General features: G+C 42.1%; 1 protein-coding gene across 1 annotated transcript in view; it reads right to left on the minus strand.

The window, feature by feature from the left end:
- Positions 1-6,536: 6,536 nt before the first annotated feature.
- SLC38A3 (solute carrier family 38 member 3) overlaps positions 6,537-23,090 on the minus strand; it is a 64,025-nt gene continuing 47,471 nt past the window's right edge. The window contains exons 5-16 of the mRNA XM_056525190.1: positions 22,519-22,592; positions 22,334-22,426; positions 22,166-22,247; positions 15,644-15,726; positions 15,422-15,480; positions 12,976-13,131; positions 12,788-12,867; positions 12,189-12,289; positions 10,511-10,635; positions 9,524-9,668; positions 9,067-9,170; positions 6,537-8,973 (exon numbers count right to left, since the gene is read on the minus strand). Of these exons, the coding sequence (XP_056381165.1) occupies positions 8,869-8,973; positions 9,067-9,170; positions 9,524-9,668; positions 10,511-10,635; positions 12,189-12,289; positions 12,788-12,867; positions 12,976-13,131; positions 15,422-15,480; positions 15,644-15,726; positions 22,166-22,247; positions 22,334-22,426; positions 22,519-22,592 (1,207 nt within the window). The 3' untranslated portion in view covers positions 6,537-8,868. The remainder of the gene's footprint in view (positions 8,974-9,066; positions 9,171-9,523; positions 9,669-10,510; positions 10,636-12,188; positions 12,290-12,787; positions 12,868-12,975; positions 13,132-15,421; positions 15,481-15,643; positions 15,727-22,165; positions 22,248-22,333; positions 22,427-22,518; positions 22,593-23,090) is intronic.

Below are 23,090 nucleotides of genomic sequence, written 5' to 3' on the forward strand. Positions count from 1 at the left end.
CTGCCGCCAACTCCAGGCTGTGTCATTCAGCCACTATATTGTCTCCTCTTGCTGCCGCCAACTTCAGGCTGTGCTATTCAGCCACTATATGTTCTTTTCATTCAGCCACTATATGTTCTCCTCATTCTGCCACAAACTCCAGGCTGTGCCATTCAGCCACTATATGGTCTCCTCATGCTTCTGCCACCTCCAGGCTGTGCCATTCCGCCACTATATGTTCTCCTCTTGCTGCCACAAACTCCAGGCTGTGCCATTCAGTCACTATATGGTCTCCTCATGCTGCCGCCACCTCCACACTGTGTCATTCAGCCACTATATGTTCTCCTCATGCTGCCGCCAACTCCAGGCTGCCACCAACTTTAGGCTGTGCCATTCAGCCACTATATGGTCTCCTCATGCTGCTGCCAACTCCAGGCTGTGCCATTCCGCCACTATATGGTCTCCTCTTGCTGCCACAAACTCCAGGCTGTGCCATTCAGCCACTATATGTTCTCCTCATGCTGCCACCAACTCCAGGCTGTGCCATTCCGCCACTATATGGCCTCCTCATGCTGCCGCCACCTCTACACTGTGTCATTCAGCCACTATATGTTCTCCCCATGCTGCCGCCAACTCCAGGCTGTGCCATTCAGCCACTATATGGTCTCCTCATGCTGCCATCACCTCCACGCTGTGTCATTCAGCCACTATATGTTCTCCTCATGCTGCTGCCAACTCCAGACTGTGCCATTTAGCCACTATATGGTCTCCTCATGCTGCCACCACCTCCACGCTGTGTCATTCAGCCACTATATGTTCTCCTCATGCTGCTGCCAACTCCAGGCTGTGCCATTTAGCCACTATATGGTCTCCTTATGCTGCTGGGACATTACCTGAAAATTTTTATGGTACCATAAATCTTCAATTTAAATTTGAAAATTTTATCCTAGGGACTGTGAAGCCCTATTGTCTCCTCATGCTGCCGCCAGCTCCAGGCTGTGTCATTCAGCCACAATATGGTCTAGTTATGCTGCTGGGACATTACCTAAACATTTTTATGATAGCACTAGCTACCATAAATCTTCAATTTAAATTTGAAAATTCATCTTTTAATCTTAGGGATTGTGAGGTCCTATGGGCTCCTCGTGCTGCCACCAACTCCAGGCTGTGTCATTCAGCCACTATATGGTCTCCTCTTGCTGCTGCCAATTCCAGGCTGTGTCATTCTGCCAGATTATGGTTTCCTCATTCATTTAATAGCGATTCGCCGCAAATAAATTCGTAGCGAACCAAATTTTTTCGGAAAATTCGACGAATCGGCCGAATCAAAAATATTTTTAAATTCGCTCATCTCTAATCACGATCATACACTCTGCACTAGCATTGCTGGATAGAGGGTGGTTATTTTGTCATGATCACTTTGAAGGATGTATGCCTTCAAATCTGGATACATCCAAGCCACAGGAAATTACTATGAACTGAAGTCTGAAAAAAAGAAAAAACAGCTTACCTACAGTTAACACCACTGCCATTTATGATCATCACCATACTATTTAAGGGAGAGTAACCACAACTTGCTTCAAACCTTTGACAGTATCTTATTTGAGCCGCCAAGGAGGTGTGTAATCCATAGCCCTTATAAGGGTATGTTCCCACCTGGCTTATTTTTCTGCGTATTTAATGCATATTTGCTGCTGCAAATTTTCCTATCCATTGCCTTCAATGGGAAATAAAATACGCAGCAGCAAATACGCAGCAAAATATGCCAGGTGGGAATGTACCCCTAAAGTGGCACCCTCCACTCATGGGCAGATGAGAATTCCCAGCAACTTAAAGCTATGTGAACTCAAGGAGACTTCAACACCCTGGCGGATAAGTTAAGCTGAGAACTTCCATTTCACAGAGAATGGTCCCTAAACCAGGGGAGTCTAGGACATAATACCCACCTGGGATACACGAGAGGCCCCTGCAATCTGCTGATTCTGCTCCCGGTTAAGGTTGGACATGCCATAAGCTCTAGATACCCTTTTTACACCTTGAAGGCTTCAAAAACTGCAGCATTACTGCATTGCGTGAACACAGCCTTAGAGTAGTCAATTTTTGGATCAATTTATGCCAACTGTAATGTCTTTTAGGAGACTGAAATCCCAGTGGTGCTACTGCTGCATGGACTAAGTCTAGTCTCCTCTTGCATCCATATTATGGCTGCAAATCCTGGCCTGACTGAGAGCCTATAGATCTAAACTGAGAACAACATAGATAAATATGATGCAGTCAGTTCAGGTGAGAGTTCACATTCGGGCTAGGACTTGCAGCCAAAAAGCAATTGTATTACACTTGTGTGAAACCTGCAATTGGTCTAAAGATAAAAGACCTAGGGTTAAGTGTATGTACACATGGCAGTATATATGTATGTGTGTGTATATATATATATATATATATTTGCTAAATCAAAGTTACAGGTTTACAGGTCCCTTCCTGAAGTAGAATCTACATAGGAGCCCCATTGGGTAATCAGGAAGTGTCTTACTCCTACTGAATAGGGCAAATCCTCATCAAAATCCATGGCCAAATCCATGGCATACAAGCTGCACATGAGCTAATGGAAAAATATGTTGGCTGAACATACCCCTATTGAAGGAGGATTCATGTTGAGGTGAAATAACACTTTGTGCTTCTGTCATTGGAGAAAGATTTTCCAAACAGATTGTCAGCTCAGTGGGTGACGTTCTGCACCCCAGTAATTAATCATTAATATTTTGTGAGGTTTGTGTTAGTGAATCTGCTGCTTATCTCTTTATTAGGAAACACCACAAACGTCAGGTCAATGGTATGAAGGACGTGCTGGAGGCCAGAGTGGGGGGTTATAGGAAATAACTGGAGATAGTGTAAGGGACATGAACACAGCCAGCTGCATATTAACATTATCATTTTTATAAAATTCCTACCTTCTTCATACATTACTACACTGTGTCACCTGGCACATACATTGCTGCAGCTTCCTAAATGTGCCCATTCTGCATCTATAGGATCTATATTTGCCTAACACCTGCCTTGTGTGCAGTAGCATCACTATCGTCCCTCTCTCTACTTTGCAGCATCCTCATCAGCCCAAAATTCACCCTAAACCCTCAATTGTCTCATATTTGTCCAACACATGAATCAATGGTAAGAGGCAAAAATAGGTCTTAGAGGGGCTTCTCAGAACTGGCATAAACACGAACCACAGGCAATACACAGGAAGACAACGACTTTATTTGATATACAACTGGACAGTGAGTTTTGGCACTATCGTGTGCCTTTCTCAGGTCCACTAGGGCACCCATGATGTGAATCATGCCATGACTAAGGACCCGTTGTAGGTCTGAAATGCGTTGGCGAGATGTGTTGTATCTTAATATGACAACAATAAAGTAACCTGTCTTTACTGCAATCCTGATGTTGGACATTCTCTTGCATGATGTGAATCTGTGCCCCTGTGATCTGTCCCTTTGGACAGATCACAGCCGCACAGCTTCACATCAGGACACTGCATTAGTTGCTCTGTGGACCAAAATGCGTTGACCAGTTGTATATCAAATAAAGTCGTTGTTGTCATGTGCATTGCCTGTGGTCGCGTTCATGCCAGTTCTGAGCAGTGTTTTCAAGACCTATTTTTGCCTCTTATCATTGATTTATGTGTAGGACAGATATGAGACAATTGAGGGTTTAGGGTGAATGTTGGGCTGATGCTGCAAAGTAGAGATTGGGACGATAGGGATGTAACATGGCAGGTGTTAGGCAGCTAGTTTATGGTTTATCCTTCACACCTTTTATAGAGTTGTGCCTACTGTTAGCACAACTCCATAAGGTCAGTATATCAGTTTGGTGTGATGGTGGGATACACACCTATCGATATACTACAGAAGGGACCATACCCCTTTTTTATTCCCTCATGCTATACCTGTCCAACATCCATCCTGTTGATTCTCATAAATGCCTAACACCCAACCTGAACTCACAGCATATGAGACAGAGCTTCATATGTAGGTGACAAGTTTTTTTTTAGGATCTTTAAAGTCTTGATATGTTATTAAAGTGCAAGTGACCATTATTTTTTACTCAATTCTTGACCATTTTGAACATTAGTGCTTGCTGTCCGTGAATTGAAACATTTTTTGTTATTATGCTTATGACCTTGTATTGTTGTATTAGTAGATGTATTTTGTTCCCTGTCCTGAGTTTATTTTTAATGTGTTACTGCAGGTGAAATTAATCAGATCTTTCTACCATTATGTGAGGGAATTGCTGGTTGAAAAATCATCCTATTTTGAATAATGAGAATTAGTGCAGAATTAGTGCCTAGTGCAGAAGGTGGACCGTGTGCAGAAGGTAAACCCTGTGCAGAAAGTGGACAGTGTGCAGAATCAGTACCTTGTGCAGAATGTGTCATGAAAACAGCAAATAAAGGTATTTTAATAAGATATCCAACAAGGAGCTTTAGGCCACTGGACACTTAAAGGGGTATTCCAGGAATTTTTATTTGACTATGCTACAGGGTCTATAAAGTTAGTGTAGTTCATAATATAGTGTCTGTACCTGTGTGTGATGGTTTTCTCACAATTCTTCTGTGATTTTCACTCCAATATTTATTTTTACCAGCATACAAAATGACTGTTGTCTCATATTTTTCCAAGGTTGCAATGCGGCCAAGACCTGACATCACTAGTCAGCTGATGACAGGGAGCCTGTCTGCTTCAATGGCTGGAGGGATCACTTGGTGGGAGAGAGATCAATCTGCAACAGCTGTAGGCAACCTAATTGAAAACCACACTGATTTGAATGGATGCAGCTCATTTATGTTTCAATGAGTGGGGTGGCTGATGTGTGGGAGGGAGGAAGATGGAATTGTGGGATTTGTAGACAAAAAAAGAAAAGTCAAACAGGAAATACTAGTTCACAAACAGCTAGCCACAGTGTTATGGTAATCTCACAACATAGCCATTTAGCCCCAAGACAACTGCAGATCCTTCCTAAGCATGCCCATTACGTCTGCCAGGTACATACTAAAATCACCTTATGCTGGATAACCCCTTTAACTGAGGCGCACAAACTGTGGAAATAGTGATGTCCTTTAGTCCATCAAAGTCCCGGTCTTTCTCGTCCCCACCCCTGAAGCTAGTCCGAGTTCCGCTCAGTCACTCTACTATAGTCCATAGTCACTCTGGGAATCCAGATGGGTGGTGACCATGGCGGCCATTTTGAAGTCGGCCATTCTGAATCCAACTTTTGTTTTTTCAATAGGAAGAGGGTCATGTGACACATCAAACTTATTGGGAATTTCACAAGAAAAACAATGATGTGCTTTGTTTTAATGTAACTTTATTCTTTCATGAGTTATTTACAAGTTTCTGACCACTTATAAAATGTGTTCAATGTGCTGCCCATTGTGTTAGATTGTCAATGCAACCCTCTTCTCCCACTCTTCACACACTGATAGCAACACCGCAGGAGAAATGCTAGCACAGGCTTCCAGTACCAAAACGATAAAAGTCTAAGGGGGTCAGATCAGGAGACCTTGGGGGCCATTCAACTGGCCCACGATGACCAAATCCACTTTCCAGGAAACTGTTCATCTAGGAATGATGACCTGACACCCATAATGTGGTGGTGCACCATCTTGCTGGAAAAACTCAGGGAACGTGCCAGCTTCAGTGCATAAAGAGGGAAACACATCATCATGTAGCAATTTCGCATATCCAGTGGCCTTGAGGTTTCCATTGATGAAAAATGGCCCCACTATCTTTGTACCCCATATACCACACCATGCCATCAATTTTTGTGTTCCAGCAGTCTTGGAGGGATCTATCCAATGTGGGTTAGTGTCCGACCAATAGCTGTGGTTTTGTTTGTTAACTTCACCATTCACATAAAAGTTTGCCTCATCACTGAACAAAATCTTCTGTGTTAACTGAGGGTCCTGTTCCAATTTTTGTTTTGCCCATTCTGCAGCACCTGAAACTACGGATACTGGAAGCCTGTGCTAGCATTTCTCCTGCGTTGTTGCTATCAGTGTGTGAAGATTGGGAGAAGAGGGTTGCATTGACAATCCAACACAATGGGCATCACATTGAACACATTTTATAAGTGGTCAGAAACTTGTAAATAACTAATGAAAGAATAAAGTTACGCTAAAACCAAGCACATCATTGTTTTTCTTGTGAAATTCCCAATAAGTTTCACGTGTCACATGACCCTCTTCCTATTGAAAAAACAAAAGTTGGATTCAAAATGGACGACTTCAAAATAGCCGCCATGGTCACCACCCATCTTGAAAAGTTTCCCCCCTCACATATACTAATGTGCCACAAACAGGAAGTTAATATCACCAACCATTCCCATTTTATTAAGGTGTATCCATATAAATGGCCCAAATGTCACATGAAGTATTGTCAAAACAATCATGCCACGTCAGTACATGGTGTGTTTGTTGTTGGAAAGGGGTAGGGGGTGTTGAGGCCTTCTGCTGTGGCTCGAGGTCCTGTTTTTCTAGCAGTAAAACAGACAAAAACAGCAGATGATGTTGTATTTTATTTTCACATATAAAGATTCAATAAATTCTCTGGTAGAAAGTGTTCCCTTCTCCCCAAAATACTAATATAATTTAGAATGTTACCAGTGAACCTTACAGATGCCCCTCCAACCTTTGAGAACAGGCCGGGGAGGGGCCAAAAAGTCTACTATATATTAATACAAAGTAGTTACAAAATGTAAAAATAAGAACAAAATATTAAATTACAGTTTACAAAGTCTCATAGTGATGAGGTCGTCAGTAAGCGCCCACCTTGGAGTGGATGCAGGTTACACTGTGCTCGGTCACGATTTGGCAGCATACATAGCCCATCTTACTATGATGCAGAATGGTGACACTCTTAATCTTTATTTATCATTAAAACTAATGCAGGTTGTAGCCCTGCCCCATTTACTAACCTTTTGCTCCTGTACAGGGTCCTGATCTTGTTCATACAATTAAAGGGTTACTCCACCCATTTACTTTGTTCCATTGTACAAGTTTCTGGATAGAGTATGAGCATTCTATGTAGTCAGGGTATCATATGTATCCATAAACCCCACACCGTTATTGTCTGCTGGCTACAGGCCGACAATGAATATCATGAATTTGAAGAGGAATCAGAACCTGATTATAATGGAAGCAGGTATGCTTTTAGATTTGATTTATGTTCGGTTCTGGTTGATGTTGTTGTGTTTGGTGTTCTGTGGATTTATGGTGGAGAACTGCTATACTGCATAGAATGCACACTTAAAGAGCTAGTAACCCTCGTAGTCTGGAGAACACAACAGTAAAGGTATGTTAGATATGTAACATAAAGTAATGATCATATAAGACGGCAGGTAAGTTTCTGTACTTCATGTCACCCATTTCATTTAACAACATTATACCAGCCTGCAATGGATCTTATCAGGGGAAAATAGATCGCATGCGCCTGTATTTTTTTAACATGTCACACAATAAAAATGCCCTGACATTGGGTCGTGATTTCTGATGAAAAAGATCTCCTGGTGTGTTTCCTTATTTCCATCCGGCAGCACTGAATGTACCCCACTGTGGCCAGTCAAATGGAATCCTTCCAAATCCAGGGTAGCTGGAAGAGGTGGTTGTGTGTGACATTGGCGTCACATTACATGACATGTTTGTTGATGGTTATCAGTGTGTTACAGAGAATCCATGTTATTGGCTGCAAGAAGAATCATCGCCCCCCACCCTCTGCAGGATAACGACACATGACTAAATGTTTGCACAGAGCCTCCCACCACCCACTCTCAGGCACTGAAGGGGTTACTAGATTTTGGCTTTGAGGCTGGCATGTTTGGCTCCTGTCAAGCTGTCCCTGGTCTCCTTCCACTTGCAGGAACTTCTACAGAATATAAAATAGTTTCCGATTGTTTTGCTGAGTTTCATTGAAGAGGCGCAGATCACTGACTGGGACAGAGCGGGAATGAGACACAGAAGCCCCCGTGAGGCTGTCAGCGACCACAAACGTGACTGGATTTTATACAGAATGCCTTTTGTCTAACATGCAATTCCCAGCAGCACCCTTTTCAAACTCCTCCCCAGGCTCAACCACCTCAGCAGGGTGTCTTGAGATGATTTCCTCTCAACTACCTTCACACCGGGCCCCCTCTAAATAAGAACCCCCCTACAACTATAAGGCAATTAATGGAGACTTTGGTTCACTTGACCCTTGTGTCAGGCTCTATCAGATCTACACCTCCATTCATCTGTCATGGACCAGGCGCCATGTGTTTTTCTCTATGAATGTCTGGGTGATGACGTAATATGATTCTCCTGATACCAGCATGTTATATCCATCATCTTCCAAGATTCTTTGTCATTAGTCCCAGGTCTTGTATAATCCCTGACTCCTGCAGAGGTGAAAGTCTTTATTCTCTATAGACCACCAGAAACCCATAATCACAAGCCCCTATCTAAGCTTGGCTGCCTGGTCACCAATGTATCCATCATATGTGGAAGAAATATTCTAGGACTCTGTTACAAAATTACTGTCCCTGCATTAGCACCACACAGGAACTGGAAGTATAGGTTATGAAAGGGAAAGAGGAGCAGGACCTTACATCCAAACGAGATATTGAGTTGATATGTTGGTTCCATTATAAATATTTCTCTCCCAACCTATTTGTGTGCAGGAAGATCAAGAATACAGCGTCCTATCCCATCATGGACAATAGAACCCCCTCACAGAGCACAAAAATGTAAGAAAACTGAAGCTTCATGTCCTGTCTGATGTCCCAGCAGCGTAATGACTGTGCAATGTAAAGTCCTGGGGTTGAAGAGGGGTGCAGGATGTCAGGTTGGTCTACAGGGAGAGTTTAGTGACTTCCGCTGCTTTTACTCCCTCCAGTTGCCCAGTCGATGATGATAAAACTGAGACTCATGATCATGAAGAGAACTCCAAGGCCCGCAAAGCAGGCAGCCTGTAAAGGCAACAGAGTTGTTAGTGAAGACTAGTCTGGAATACTGGGAAAAGGAAGACCAAGGGAGGTGCTTTTTTCTAACTGTACACGTACCAGGATTTTGGGTGGTGATTTGGTGGGCTCCTTGTCTTTGGGCACTATGCGAATGTAAAAGATGGCAGGGAAGATGAAGATCAGACACGGGGCAGAAGTAGCGCCTGCATTGAGGGAAAGAAAGACATTTAGAAATCAAGAAGCAAAACAATAGATCTTCCTCTTAAGATGACATCAAATGTTTGATTACCTACACTTGAGTTTGCCCAACCAAATGGGCACAGCACAGTAAGCTTCCCCAGGAGCTGCACTTAATAGACTACATAAGCACACCATATAGTGAACATTATCACACTAGATGTGCAGACCAGAGCCTCTACTGTCTGTAATTATGAGAGCTTTTCCGCTTACATTTACAATTATCTAATTACTAAGGGCCCTTTTAGACTGGCCGATGCATGTATTAAAAAAATGTAGACAAAAAAAAAAAGAAAAACCAAAATCAATTCACTCTTACCAATGATGCCGAATATTCCCAGTATGGTGGGAGCAAAAATAACCAGCAGGTTAATGAGTGTGAGCAGTACTACAGCAATGATTATGTGTCGGATCCAGCTGAACTCCTTGTTCTGGAAGAGCATATGGTGTATAGCACGACGGACCTGAGGGAGACGAGGAATTAGAGACAAGCATGACAGAACATTGCATCAGGTTATTAATTTGTGACCTGGACAATCACTGCCTTCCGTGTAGCAGGTACATTTTTCTTAAAGGAGTACTCTGCTGCTCCGTCCTGCCTGGGCTGCAAAAAAATGAAAATAAACCATCTCTCACCTTCTTGGGTTCCCGCAGAGCGCCAATACAGCTGATCAGTCCTCCGGTCAATCTTCTTCATACTTCCGTGTGAACGAAGCGTCACATGGTGCTCAGCCTATCGCCGGCCGCCGCGATGTTCTGCCTCGGCCCATAATATACTGAGCGCCATGTGACACTTCGTTCACACGGAAGTATGAAGAAGATAGACTGGAGGACCGATCAGCTGTAGTGGCGCTCCGGGGGAACCCAGGAAGGTGAGGGATGGTTCATTTTCATTTTTTTTGCAGCCCGGGCAGGACGGAGCAGGAATACTCTGCACCGGAGTACTCCTTTAAAGGAGGTATTCTTAACTAGAACACTCATCCCCTATTCTGAGAATAAGGCATAAGTATCTCATTGTGGGAGTTTAACCATTGGGACCACTGCAATCTCGAGAATGAGGACCCAATATTCATGTCAGAATGGAGCAAAGGGTCAGCCATGTGCACCGCCGCTCCATTAACTGTCTCTGGGAGCTTGGGTCCCCAGCGGTTGGACCGAATGTGATCAGACATTAATTCCATAAGGGATAGGGGATAACTGCTACAGGCTGGGATAACCCTTTAACCCCCCCCCCCCCCATTCTCACACATTCACAACAACATTAATGTGCCCCAACCAACACCCTCCTTACAACTACGGATCTTACCGGGAATAACACAATGGGCACAGTGAGGGTGACAGCAGTGAGAACAGCCACACGTACACATAGAATCAGGATGTCAAATGGATCTACTTTGCTGTAAGTGTGCAGAAGCTCCGACTCCACGCAGTCTGAAAATGTCACAGAAAAGGAAAGATAGGCATAATAAAGGTTTAAAAACAGAGTCACCATGTACATATACAGGATGCTGGTTCATTGTCTGCACAGTCATTTGATTTAGGAGACGTAAAAAAAACTAAAGACCTCTGCATTGTAAGAGCTCAGGGAAACTGTTTTAGGGGGCAATTTGACAACGAGTTTGCTGATTGTTTCAAATAACAAACAAGAATGTTGATTGTTTTAAATGGGCACTGTCATTTGCAAAAACCTTTTTAATGTAACATTATATGTATTTTTGGAATATACATTGGTTAAACATGTGTATATTTTGGGGTGAAAATCTCCATACTTCTTACCACTAGCAGTGCAGAACACTTTCTTGTCCTTGCAGCTATTGCCTGTGTGTGGCTGGGACAAAATACAGGTAGTATGGGTGGGACAAGCAGGGTTCTGTGCATGCTCCTGGCTTGTCAGTCATCCTGCTCTGTGAGTCTGTGTCATAGAGCCTCAGTGCACAGAGCAGCCAGTCAGCTCTGAGGAGTGAGGGATGCAATTTCCACATGAGATGTAAGGGCAAGCAACCCAAAGCCCCTTCTCCTCAGTGAGCGGCATGCAGTATAGGCAACGTATATAAGGGGATTAGGAATCGTAAAAGGATGGAAGCCCTGAATTAAGCACACAGACAGGATCCGCACCAGTTTAATAAGAGTATGTCTGGAACATTTTTTTTGTTTTAAATCCTGACAGGTACACTTAGGTTGGAACATGCTTGTTAACAGCCAGGGTTGGAGAACCAGTCCTGTTCACACAGCTGAAGCATTCCTACAATGGTATCCAGTCTAGACAGAGAGAGCCTAGACTGTGCACTAAATATATCAGTACATTGGGGGAGATTTATCAAAATCTGTCTAGAGGAAAAGTTGTTGAGTTGCCCATAGTAACCGATCAGATCACTTCTTTAATTTTTAACAAGGCCTCTGCAAATAAAGAAGCAATCTGATTGGTTGCTATGGGCAACTGGGCAACTTTTCCTTTCCACAGGTTTTGATAAATCTTCTCCATTATTCCTAAAAAATTGCTACAATGTATCATTGCAGGGAAATGTATCAGTCTGTTATCAAGAATCTGTGCCTCACAGATGATTGCCTACATTGAATATTACTAGGCTGAGAGAAGAATAAGGTATTTTTGCACCAGGTATTTGTTTTCCCTAAACCCATCTTCCATGATTGTACATGAGAACATTTTGTAAATTACACTGCAGTCTAACTGTGCTCTGATTTATCATGCTATAAAAAGATAATTTTCTGGTTACAATACTTATTATAGCAGTAGGAGTGAATCCTCTTCAGCTATAACTTTGTCTTTTGACGCTTGAACCAGATAAATCAAGTGATGATTTTTTGTATTTTTGCAAAACTGAAATCTTTCACGTATCAGTATATGAACCTGATACATGAGCCTCAATACCTGCATAACATCATGCCTGTACTGTGTGTGTCCTTCTCTCTCTCTCTATGTGTGTTCAGATCACATGAACTTTCCCATCCCTGGCTGAACATACCATAGAAGGTGAGGTATCCAAACAGTGCGGCCAGGAAATACATGCAATACATGACAGCAATGGAGATATTAGACACTCGCTGCATCTTCGTTTTGGAAGCACTGACAAGAAAAAGAAAAACCAACAATGATCAGGCAGCACTCACTGGACCTGTATGGGGCAATAGGAGTGCAGAGGTGGCAGTCTCCCCCGAATCCTATTATCTGTAAGGAACCACATAAGGGGACAGTAGTGTTGGTAACAGGTAGTGGAGTGATGTGGCGGTGCACAACTGCACAGAACCATAGACATTATATTAATAAAATCTATACAGAACTACAGGATCTGTATATCTGTGCACATGGGGGAGATTTATCAAAACCTGTACAGAGGAAAAGTTGCTGAGTTGCTCATAACAACCAATCAGATTGTTTCTTTCATTTCTGAAAAGGCCTCTGAAAAATGAAAGAAGCGATCTGATTGGTTTCTTTGGGCAGCAACTTTTTCTCTGGACAGGTTTTGATAAATCTCCCCCATGATATTTAAGAGCCACAGGTAGAAATAATGCCCAGGAACAGCATTACATGAGGGTACAATCCTATTGACTACATAATACTCACTCCTTTAACTCTGTGTATATAGGAAGGACCTCGGGGTGACACACAAATGCAAAAGCCATGATGGGAATGGTGTACGCCGTCTACAGAGATGGAAAATACTAAAATAAACACTGTAGCAGAAAGATATCGGTTCATGAACACAATTCTATACATGATGCCATTGAATAGGCACTGCATGTAGCTCTTACCTGTGAATTCAGTGTGAACATCTTGGCTGAGAATTTTTCATGCTCTGGTTCTACTGCATCTACATGAACTGCTATCACACTCGTGTTCCCAAACATTGTGGCATTCATGCTGTCGCAGGACAGCGGACACGGAATCTGGAACTTTTTATATATAACCTAAAATAAAGAAAAGAAAGCAAAGGTATCACGTGATGTATCAGTACCAATGATGATGCAACAAATGGGTTAAAAGTCACTCAGCAGAAATAAATTCTAATATACACTGCAATAAGTATTGTGCTTGCTTTTGGGGTTGCCATGATGACATGAATAAACTAACATTTCATGAACTAAACTAACATGAACTTCCTGTCATGTGATTTGCTGTCTCTTAAGAACAAGTCACATGACCAAAAGTCCATGCAGAGTTAATCTATTGATAGCGTCAAGGTACCACCAGAGCAGGGACTATATTTTCATTGCTGCAGTAGCAAGAAAAAAAAAAGTTAATGAGGCGAGTACAGGCAATCCTTTCATGAAAACGTGAAGTATCATGCTCAATATACATAGGGGGAGATCTATGAAAACCTGTGAAGAGGAAAAGCTGACCAGTTTCCCATAGCAACCAATCAGATCGCTTCTTTCATTTTGCAGAGGCCTTTTTAAAAATGAAAGAAGCGATCTGATTGGTTGCTATGGGCAACTGGTCAACTTTTCCTCTACACCGGTTTTGATAATTCTCTCACATTATGTCTTCTTCCTCCACCATATACTGTTCATACGCCAAAAACTTTCCACCAATTTCAAGCGGATAGTTTGCAGCACCAGCTTATATAACAAAGCCCCAGCAAAGATAGTGCCAAATGAGTACTGGTGACAGTATGGTTGTGTATCCTATACAACCTATAAGGTAAATGTAATAGACAAAGGAGGGTGCACTGTCCTCAAGTTTGGTCTTTTATTTAGGTGGAGTTATGTTAAATGGTGTCATTTATAATGTTCAAATTAGAGTTTTTTTTTTCAAAGTTCTAAAATCCGTCATTTTGACCTTTAGGTGTTAGTAGGCCAATTTTTTAAGTGACAGATGCAGTGGTCACAAATTTATTATCTGCGTGTTTTCGATTTTTGCGCAAATTTTGCCGCAACTGGTGAACCCCCCCCGCAAATCTAGACCACCTCCTGACCAGGTCTAAAAAAGATTACAACTCTTGTCTGTTTGCAAAAAATAAAAAATCATCAGCCAGAGTGAAAAAAAGGGAAATGAGAGAGAGAGAGAGAGAGAGAGAGAGACAGGATAAGGTAGAGAATAAGAACGTTTAAAGACATAAAGGCCCACATTTATCATTGTAGTGTAAGTGAAGCATTTTTTTACACCTTTTTTGTTGTGTGCTGGTAATGTGTAGGAGCACCAAATTTATTAAATGGTCACAGAGCATTTGATAAATTTTGTGCAGGTCACATTTTCTCAAATTTCTCTCTTCACATACACTAAAAAGCTAAACTATGTCTGGGCTGGTGTCGTTTTAGAGACTTTTCAGTGGCTTTGCGCCTTTTTTGCACCTTTTTACAAAAAGGCGCAGTTCATAAATCCCTTCCATATCATGTGTATTGCCAAAATCAGTGGATTGCAACTCCAAATCAGCAGAAATGTGTAAACAAAAAGGGGCAAAAAAGGCGCAAATAAACCCTGCTTGTGCCTTTTTGTGCCTTTTGTAGACACAAAAAACAGTCTAAAGACAATGATAAATGTCGGTCAAAAAGTTGTAAAAAAACATGCAAATGAAAAGTAAAGCAGTTGTCCATATGAGACAATCAGATATATTTTTTAAGGTACAAAAAAGGAAGGGTAAAGACGTAAGAAACAATAAGATTGTTAGCAATGGCCAAAATCTAACAATTTCATGTGCCCAAGTTTAAAAAATTATCCGACAAAGTGATGATAAAAAAAAAAGTGAAAGGTAAAAGAAGAAATAAAAAATATTTGTTCAACTAAAACTTCCGTCTCTCGAACAATAATTATTATTTTTTTCCTGGCCTGAGGCAAGGTAAACCACTATTCAAATGTGAGACTCTCTTTGCAGACCTTCTTTTAGACATTAATGTGCCTTAAAATTTAAACTAAAACAAATAAAGCCAAACACACAGAAAAACAAGCTCCTCAGAAGCAGGGTAGACATGATCTGAAAGTGGCAGTAGAGAACAATTTGGGTGCAGATCTGCGTGAAATTTATCAGGGTCACTGCGACAATTCGATAAATTTGGAGCAGCACCGCAAAAAAAAAAAAAAAAACACATGTAGACAAACAACAAAAATGACCTAGCCACGACCATTATTGATAAATAACCCCCATTGTATCTAATTTGAACATTATGAATTACAACATTTAACTTCACCTAAATAATAAAAGACCAAACTTGAGGACAGTGCACCCTCCTTTGTCTATCGTGTAGTGTAAGGTTTACTTACAGAGCACAAGAAAAACACCATACAGCTGAGGGAGAAGCCACTGGTATATCCGAGGTAACCTGGGAAGAGACAAAAGAAGGCTTGTTATCAGTAGATGGTTATCAAGCTGCCATTATAATCCAATAACCTTGAGCCTCTAATGTCCACAGTGTATTATTCTTGGTTATCACGATGTCTGGATATTGATAGGTGGTTTATCTGTCCCGGACACTTTACACTCACCAAGCTGTTTCATTAATGCCAGTGGCAGGATGATGGAGGCCGATACTATAATAACTAGATAATTCCCGTCCATGTACCAGTCCCTGCAAGAAGAAGACAAAGATGAGAACAAGAGACAGAGAAGAGATAACGTTAGAACATTCAGAAGGGAGATGGAATACACAATTGTGTGGGGAAATACTACTGAAGCAAAGAGAGACTGAGAAACTTGGTGAAAAGTGGAGACTTTCCACCAATCTAACCACTAGTATACTATGCAACACAGATGTGCATATATATATATATATATATATATATATATATATATATATAAAGTGACCAGTGGAGAGTGAGGGACTGTTCATATAGAGACAGGAATCCGATGTGACAGGTACATAGGGGGTTTGCTGACTTTGTGTTGTGTTCCACACCATACAGTGTCTGTGGGAACACACGTGGTGTTAAGGTAGGGGGCAACCTGTAACAGGGCATGAGTGTCAGGGGGCATGTCGGTACACATCGCCCGCCCCCATGGGTGCCTGCCAGCTTTCCTGTATTTTTCCACTTCTCTCTGTCCTCATGCCTCAATATTTTTAGGAGCTGTGAGTTAATACAGAGCTGGACAGCATAGCTATATCTCAACAAGAAGAAGTGTATCAGGGGGCGACTAACTACATACAGAACTCAGAGATCAGAACAGAACTCAGAGATCAGACAAAAAGAAGCAACAATTCATAACGATAACACCATACAAATTTTTTTTTTTTAAATTAAAGCAATCTGATTGGTTGCTATGGGCAACTGCACCACTGCAACTACACAGGTTTTGATAAATCTCCCCCACAGTGTGGAGGTTGGGTGGGAGAGGGGAAACAGATGGGAAACAAAAAGGAGTGGGGAAAGGGAAGAATGCAACAGATGAATGAACAATTATTGGCATATGGAATTATACATCCCCACTAATACAATGGCCCAAGTGTATCAATCTTGCCCATAGCAACGAATCACAGCTCAGTTTGTTAAAATATGAAAGCTGGACTGTGATTCGTTGCTATGGGCAAAACCAGACAGTTTTAGTTTCAAGCAGATTGATAAATTTGGGCTATTGTATTAGTGGGGATGTTACCATTGTATAATTCCATATGCCAATAATTCTGTTGCATTCTTCTCTTTCCCCACTCCTTTTTGTTTCCCATCTGCTCAGAACAACCAATTACAGCTCAACTTTCACTTTACCAGGGCTCGTTAAGATAGGAAAGGTGAGCTGTGATTGGTTGCTGTAAGCAGTTGTAGTTTAGGAACAGCGGGACTCCCATGATGGGAGTTGTAATTAAGCAACAGCTGGAGGTACCCTAATAAACTGCAAGCCTGAGAAGCAGGCAGGATTGCTACCCGCTCCCCAGCTGGCTGGCTCACAGCAATATGAAGCTAAGGCACCGTAATGTCATATTTCCTGCCTAAAGCATTGATTGGTCGAAACCAACCGGCCATTCAGGGCTCCAGCCGGGAAACAAAACTATAGAGCCGTTATTTTTATATTCCTCTGAGCCGACTGGCTCCACTCCCCAGCAGCTCGCCCACTAGCTGTCACAAGACTACAACTCCCAGCATGTCCTCACTGTAAGGTCATGCTGGAGGTAGTGCTGGGCGGTATGACCTAAAATTAATATCACAGTATTATTTTGAATTATGGCGGTATCACGGTATTACCGCTCTCCTACATGTCCCCCGACCCGATCCCCCCCCCCCACCGGTGTTAGCTACACATGTCATCCCCGACTCTCCCGCACTAACCCCGCCTCCTCACGGGTCTCACCGGCTGATGTCGGCCGGCAGATGCTTTTCATGGAGGGAGGGAGAATTCTAGTATACCGCCGGGGAAGGAGCGCGTTACACGGGGAGGGAGCGCGTTACACGGAGAGGGGCGCCGGTTACAGGATTCTCCGCTCATCACGCACCGAGTAACAAGCGTGTGCCAGGCTTCCTGTCATGCCTGTACACTCTGGAAACTGCCTCTATGGTTCTGGAGGACTGTCAATACTCCAGAACCATAGATATAGTTTCCAGAGTGTACGAGCCTGACTGGAAGCCGGGCACACGCTTGTTACTTGCTACGGACCATCTGCTCATGGTCCGGGAAAGGTGAGGGCTCCGCTGGCTGGGCTCTATAATTAATTTGGAGGGTGGGGGAGGGGCCCGACCGGTATAGCGGTATGGGCTAAAATCCATACCGTGGGGGGAAAAAAAAAACGGTATCCGATATGAACCGGTATACCGCCCAGCCCTAGCTGGAGGTTGTAGTCTTGCAACAGCTAGCAGGCAGGTGGTAGATGAGGGCGGGTGGTAGATGTGCGGGTGGTAAATGCGGGCAGATTGTCGGGGAGCGGAGTTTTTTAAAAGTCGTACAAAAAGTCGCAACTGCAACTTTTTAAAACGTGCTGTCTAATACCATTTATGTAAGCCATGTGAGACCTAGCTTTGGTTTGAGACTTTTTGAAGGGGATTTTTGCACAAGTGCGACATTTTCACTTCATAAATACTCACCCACAGTAAAGTGAAAACTGTTGCTTAGGCAAGGGTGTTTGCTACTTTATGCATACCCACAAAAGTCGCACAAAAAGTGCTTAGGCACCCAGAGTAAGAAAAAAAAATAGTGCTCTAAACATCATGATAAATGTCCCCCATAGACATAAACAGATATGGGATAACGTGAGCTCAGTGGGGGAGGAGTCGGGTTCATGCTGGTTACTTGCAATAAGAGAGGCTTTGAGAACAGGCAGATGTGCTGATGATTATTTATTTTTAGGGGGTTATGACTTGGTTAGAACTGGGCAGCTTCCTGTGGCTCTCAGGTCTAAGGAAAAGTGTAAGGAGAACAGCCAAGAATGGATGAGGTGTTAAAGAGGTACAACCGTGGAAAAAAGAAAAATTAAACAACTGGTGCCAGAAAGTTAAACAGATTTGTAAATTACTTCTATTAAAAAATCTTAACCCTTCTAGTCGTTTTTAGGGGCTGTATACTACAGAGGAAATGTTTATCTTTTTGGATTTCTCTTATGTCACGACCACAGTGCTCTCTGCTGACCTCTGCTGTCCATTTTAGGAACTGTCCAGAACAGCATATGTTTGCTATGGGGATTTTCTCCTGCTCTGGAAAGTTCCTAAAATGAACAGCAGAGGTCAGCAGAGAGCACTGTGGTCGTGACATAAGAGAAATCCAAAAAGATAAACATTTCCTCTGTAGTATACAGCCCCTAAAAACGACTAGAAGGGTTAAGATTTTTTAATAGAAGTAATTTACAAATCTGCTTAACTTTCAGGCACCAGTTGATTAAAAAAAAAAAAAAAAGGTTTCCACGGTAGTAACCCTTTAACTCTGGGCAGAAAGAACAAAGAGAATCCAACCTGAAGCAGCAACTTTGGTCCCTATGCAGCATGTATTTTCTCCCTCTATATATCCTTTATAATTCCCCCCACAGAAAGTGATCCAACCCATTTCTGTGGCCATATGTATAATTTCTTTTATGTACAACTAGCCAATCTTAAAGAGACAGAACACCAACATTTGCCAGATAAAGCTGGTCATACACATACTGACCATTTTCTAATGTATCTGGGGCAGATACTTTATGACATAAAGTCCACATCATACAGTCATGGCCATAAATGTTGGCTTCCCTGAAATTTTTCTAGAAAATGAAGTATTTCTCACAGAAAAGGATTGCAGTAACACATGTTTTGCTATACACATGTCAATTCCCTTTGTGTGTATTGGAAATAAACCGAACAATGGAGAAAAAAAGCAAACTGGACATAATGTCACACCAAACTCCAAAAATGGGCTGTGCAAAATTATTGGCACCCTTTCAAAATTGTGGAAAAATAAGATTGTTTCCAGCACGTGATGCTCCTTTAAACTCACATGGGGCAAGTAACAGGTGTGGGCAATATAAAAATCACACCTGAAAGCAGATAAAAAGGAGAGAAGTTCACTCTTAGTCTTTGCATTGTGTGTCTGTTGTCCACAATCATGGACAACAGAAAGTGGAGAAGAGAACTGTCTGAGGACTTGAGAACCAAAATTGTGGAAAAATATCAACAATCTCAAGGTTACAAGTCATCTCCAGATATCTAGATTTGCCTTTGTCCACAGTGCGCAACATTATCAAGAAGTTTGCAATCCATGGCACTGTAGCTAAACTCCCTGGGCGTGGACAGAAGAGAAAAATTGATGAAAGGCGTCAACGCAGGATAGTCCGGATGGTGGATGAGCAGCCCCAAACAAGTTCCAAAGATATTAAAGCTGTCCTGCAGGCTCAGAAAGCATCAGTGTCAGCACATACTATACAAATCACCAGAAAAAACTCCCCTTGGGGGTCTCAGGGCAACTGATATATTCACAGCAAATTTCCTTGGGGAAATAAATCCCCTCAGGGATAACCCTGACTAAAGGCACCCAAACTAATAATAAAACTTAACTTTTATTTAATATTAATTTAAATTAATATTAGTGCTTGTGCATCTCAGAAGCCAGATGCACCAATGAGCGCACTGGGTATGACATCACATGCAATACTCGAATGCCGATTGGACAAAAAGGATGCAGAGCAATTAAGCAATTAAACAACACATCTATAAATAAGCACCATGTCCGTATCCCTGACAGCCTCGTGCACTTAGTGAAAAACCACCTAGTGGCCAATGAGCACTAATATTAATTTAAATAAATATTAAAGAAAAGATAAGTTTTATAATTAGTTTGGGTGCCTTTAGTCAGGGTTATCCCTGAGGGGATTTATATCCCCAAGGAAATTTGTTGTGAATAAGCACGAATTATCCGTCGACATTTAAATTAAATGAAACGCTATGGCAGGAGACCCAGGAGGGCCCCACTGCTGACACAGTGACATAAAAAAGCAAGACTACATTTTGCCAAAATTAACTTGAGTAAGCCAAAATCCTTCTGGGAAAACATCTTTTGGACAAATGAGACCAAAATAGAGCTTTTTGGTAAAGCACATCATTCTACTGTTAACCGAAATTAGAATGAGGCCTACAAAGAAAAGAACACAGTACCTACAGTGAAATATGGTGGAGGTTCAATGATGTTCTGGGGTCATTTTGCTGCCTCTGGCACTGGGTGCCTTGAATGTGTGCAAGGCATCATGAAATCTGAGGATTACCAACGGATTTTGGGTCGCACTGTACAGCCCAGTGTCAGAAAGCTGGGTTTGCGTCCGAGATCTTGGGTCTTCCAGCAGGACAATGACCCCAAACATATGTCAAAAAGCACCCAGAAATGGATGGCAACAAAGCGCTGGAGAGTTCTGAAGTGGCCAGCAATGAGTCCAGATCTAAACCCCATTGAACACCTGGGGAGCGATCTTAAAATTGCTGTTGGGAAAAGGCGCTCTTCCAATAAGAGAGACCTGGAGCAGTTTGCAAAGGAAGAGTGGTCCAACATTCCGGCTGAGAGGTGTAAGAAGCTTATTGATGGTTATAGGAAGCGACTGATTTCAGTAAATTTTTCCAAAGGGTGATCAACCAAATATTAAATTTAAGGGTGCCAATAATTTTTCCAGCCCATTTTTGGAGTTTGTTGTGACATTATGTCCAATTAGCTTTTTTTCCTCCTTTTTTGGTTTAGTTCCAATACACACAAAGGGAATAAACATGTATATAGCAAAACATGTGTTACTGCAATCCTTTTCTGTGAGAAATACTTAATTTTCTTAAAAAATTTCAGGGGTGACAACATTTACGACCATGACTGTAATAGTGGGATGTTACTATACTTCAGATCACTTATGCCATATAACAAAGGGCATTCAGATCTGCTACGGCCAGTCTTTCCAGAGCGTACAATGGATGAAAACAGAGAGCAACAGACTGCATTCACGTGCCTACAGCTAGCCTTAAGGCAGTTTTCCCAATGAGTGTGCCTCCAGCTGTTGCACAGCAACAACTCCCAGCATGCCCGGACAGCCAAAGGAGCACTGGTTGGGAAACACTGCTTTAAAGGGGTACTTCAGTGGAAAAAAAAATTCAAATCAACTGGTTCCAATTTTTTTTTACAGATTTGTAAATTAAAAAAATTTAATTCTTCCAGTACTTATCAGGAACTGTCCAGAGTAGGAACAAATCCCCATAGCAAACCTCTCCTCCTCTATACAGTTCCTGACATGGACAGAGGTGTCAGCAGAGAGCACTGTGGTCAGACAGAAAAGAACAACTCAACTTCCTCTGGAGCATACAGCAGCTGACAAGTACTGGAAGGATTAAGATTTTTTAATAGAAGTAATTTACAAATCTGTTTAACTTTATGGCACCAGTTGTTTTGAAAAAAAAAAAATTGTTTTCCACCGGAGAACTCCTTTAAGGGCTGACAGAGACTCCATGTTTCGACCTCTGTCCCTCCTCATTTGTACACCCCTGGAGCTTTTATGGCTGCTCTGCTGAGTCTTGAAGTTTTCAGCAGCTCTACACGTAAACATCCAGAACCTGATGCTATACACAGAAGGAATAGAAATTGGCGACACTTACGTAGTTTTCTCTTTGAGGTTTAGGAATGTCTGGATGACTAGGGGCAGCTCTGATTTCACAATGTACAGGTAGCTGGACATGGCTGTGGGACAAAATGGAACAATGTGAGATTTATGGCTTTAAGAGTGGCCAGATCTATAACATCACATTTATGTCTATGCTACTTACCTCCAATATTCTGTAGCGTTATGGCAATGGCAGCAGCCAACTTTCCAGGTGTCCCAAAGGCTTTGTAGCCCAACTGCTCATACGCCCGTATCCCTATAACACAAAAAGGAGTTTATTACACTCCATAAACATGACATGGACAATGAGGAAGCAATTACTCTTACTAGACTCAGGACCCCACTCACCTACGATGCCGGAGGACTTGAGCAGCAGGTGAATAGAATATGTGGACAGCAGAGCCACAGCCGTGAGTAGAAACCTGCAGGATCAAGGCATACATTGTATGATAAAAAGTTCTGCATCTCTCTAATATACCTTGGGTCTACTTTTTCCCTTATGCCACTATCAAATGTTCTAAATTTATCATACTGCACGATGTATGATTAATTTGGCGCGCTTTTAAACACACTTTTTTTAAATTATTTATTTAATTTATTTAACAATTTGGTGTGCACAGGCAGAGGCTAAAAACCTGTCATAAACAGGCGACCCTCACAAAGGTGGACACCTTGTTACATTCTATCAGAGCTCACTCTTCTGTAGGGAGCACACAACAATGATACACTGCAAATCTATCAGCTATGAGGAGGGCTAGATCAGATTGGTCCGGTGACTTATTACAATGTCTATAATGGTGCAGAAGAAACAATAAGCTTGTTGCTGTCTTGCAGATTGTCTGATGTTTTCAAGACAGTCGGATCAGAATCACTGGAAGAGGAATACTCTTTAAGGCTCTTGTAGGGATCTGCGCATGGTA

The sequence above is a fragment of the Hyla sarda genome, chromosome 6, assembly GCF_029499605.1.
Source record: "Hyla sarda isolate aHylSar1 chromosome 6, aHylSar1.hap1, whole genome shotgun sequence".
NCBI classification, from domain to species: Eukaryota; Metazoa; Chordata; class Amphibia; order Anura; family Hylidae; genus Hyla; species Hyla sarda.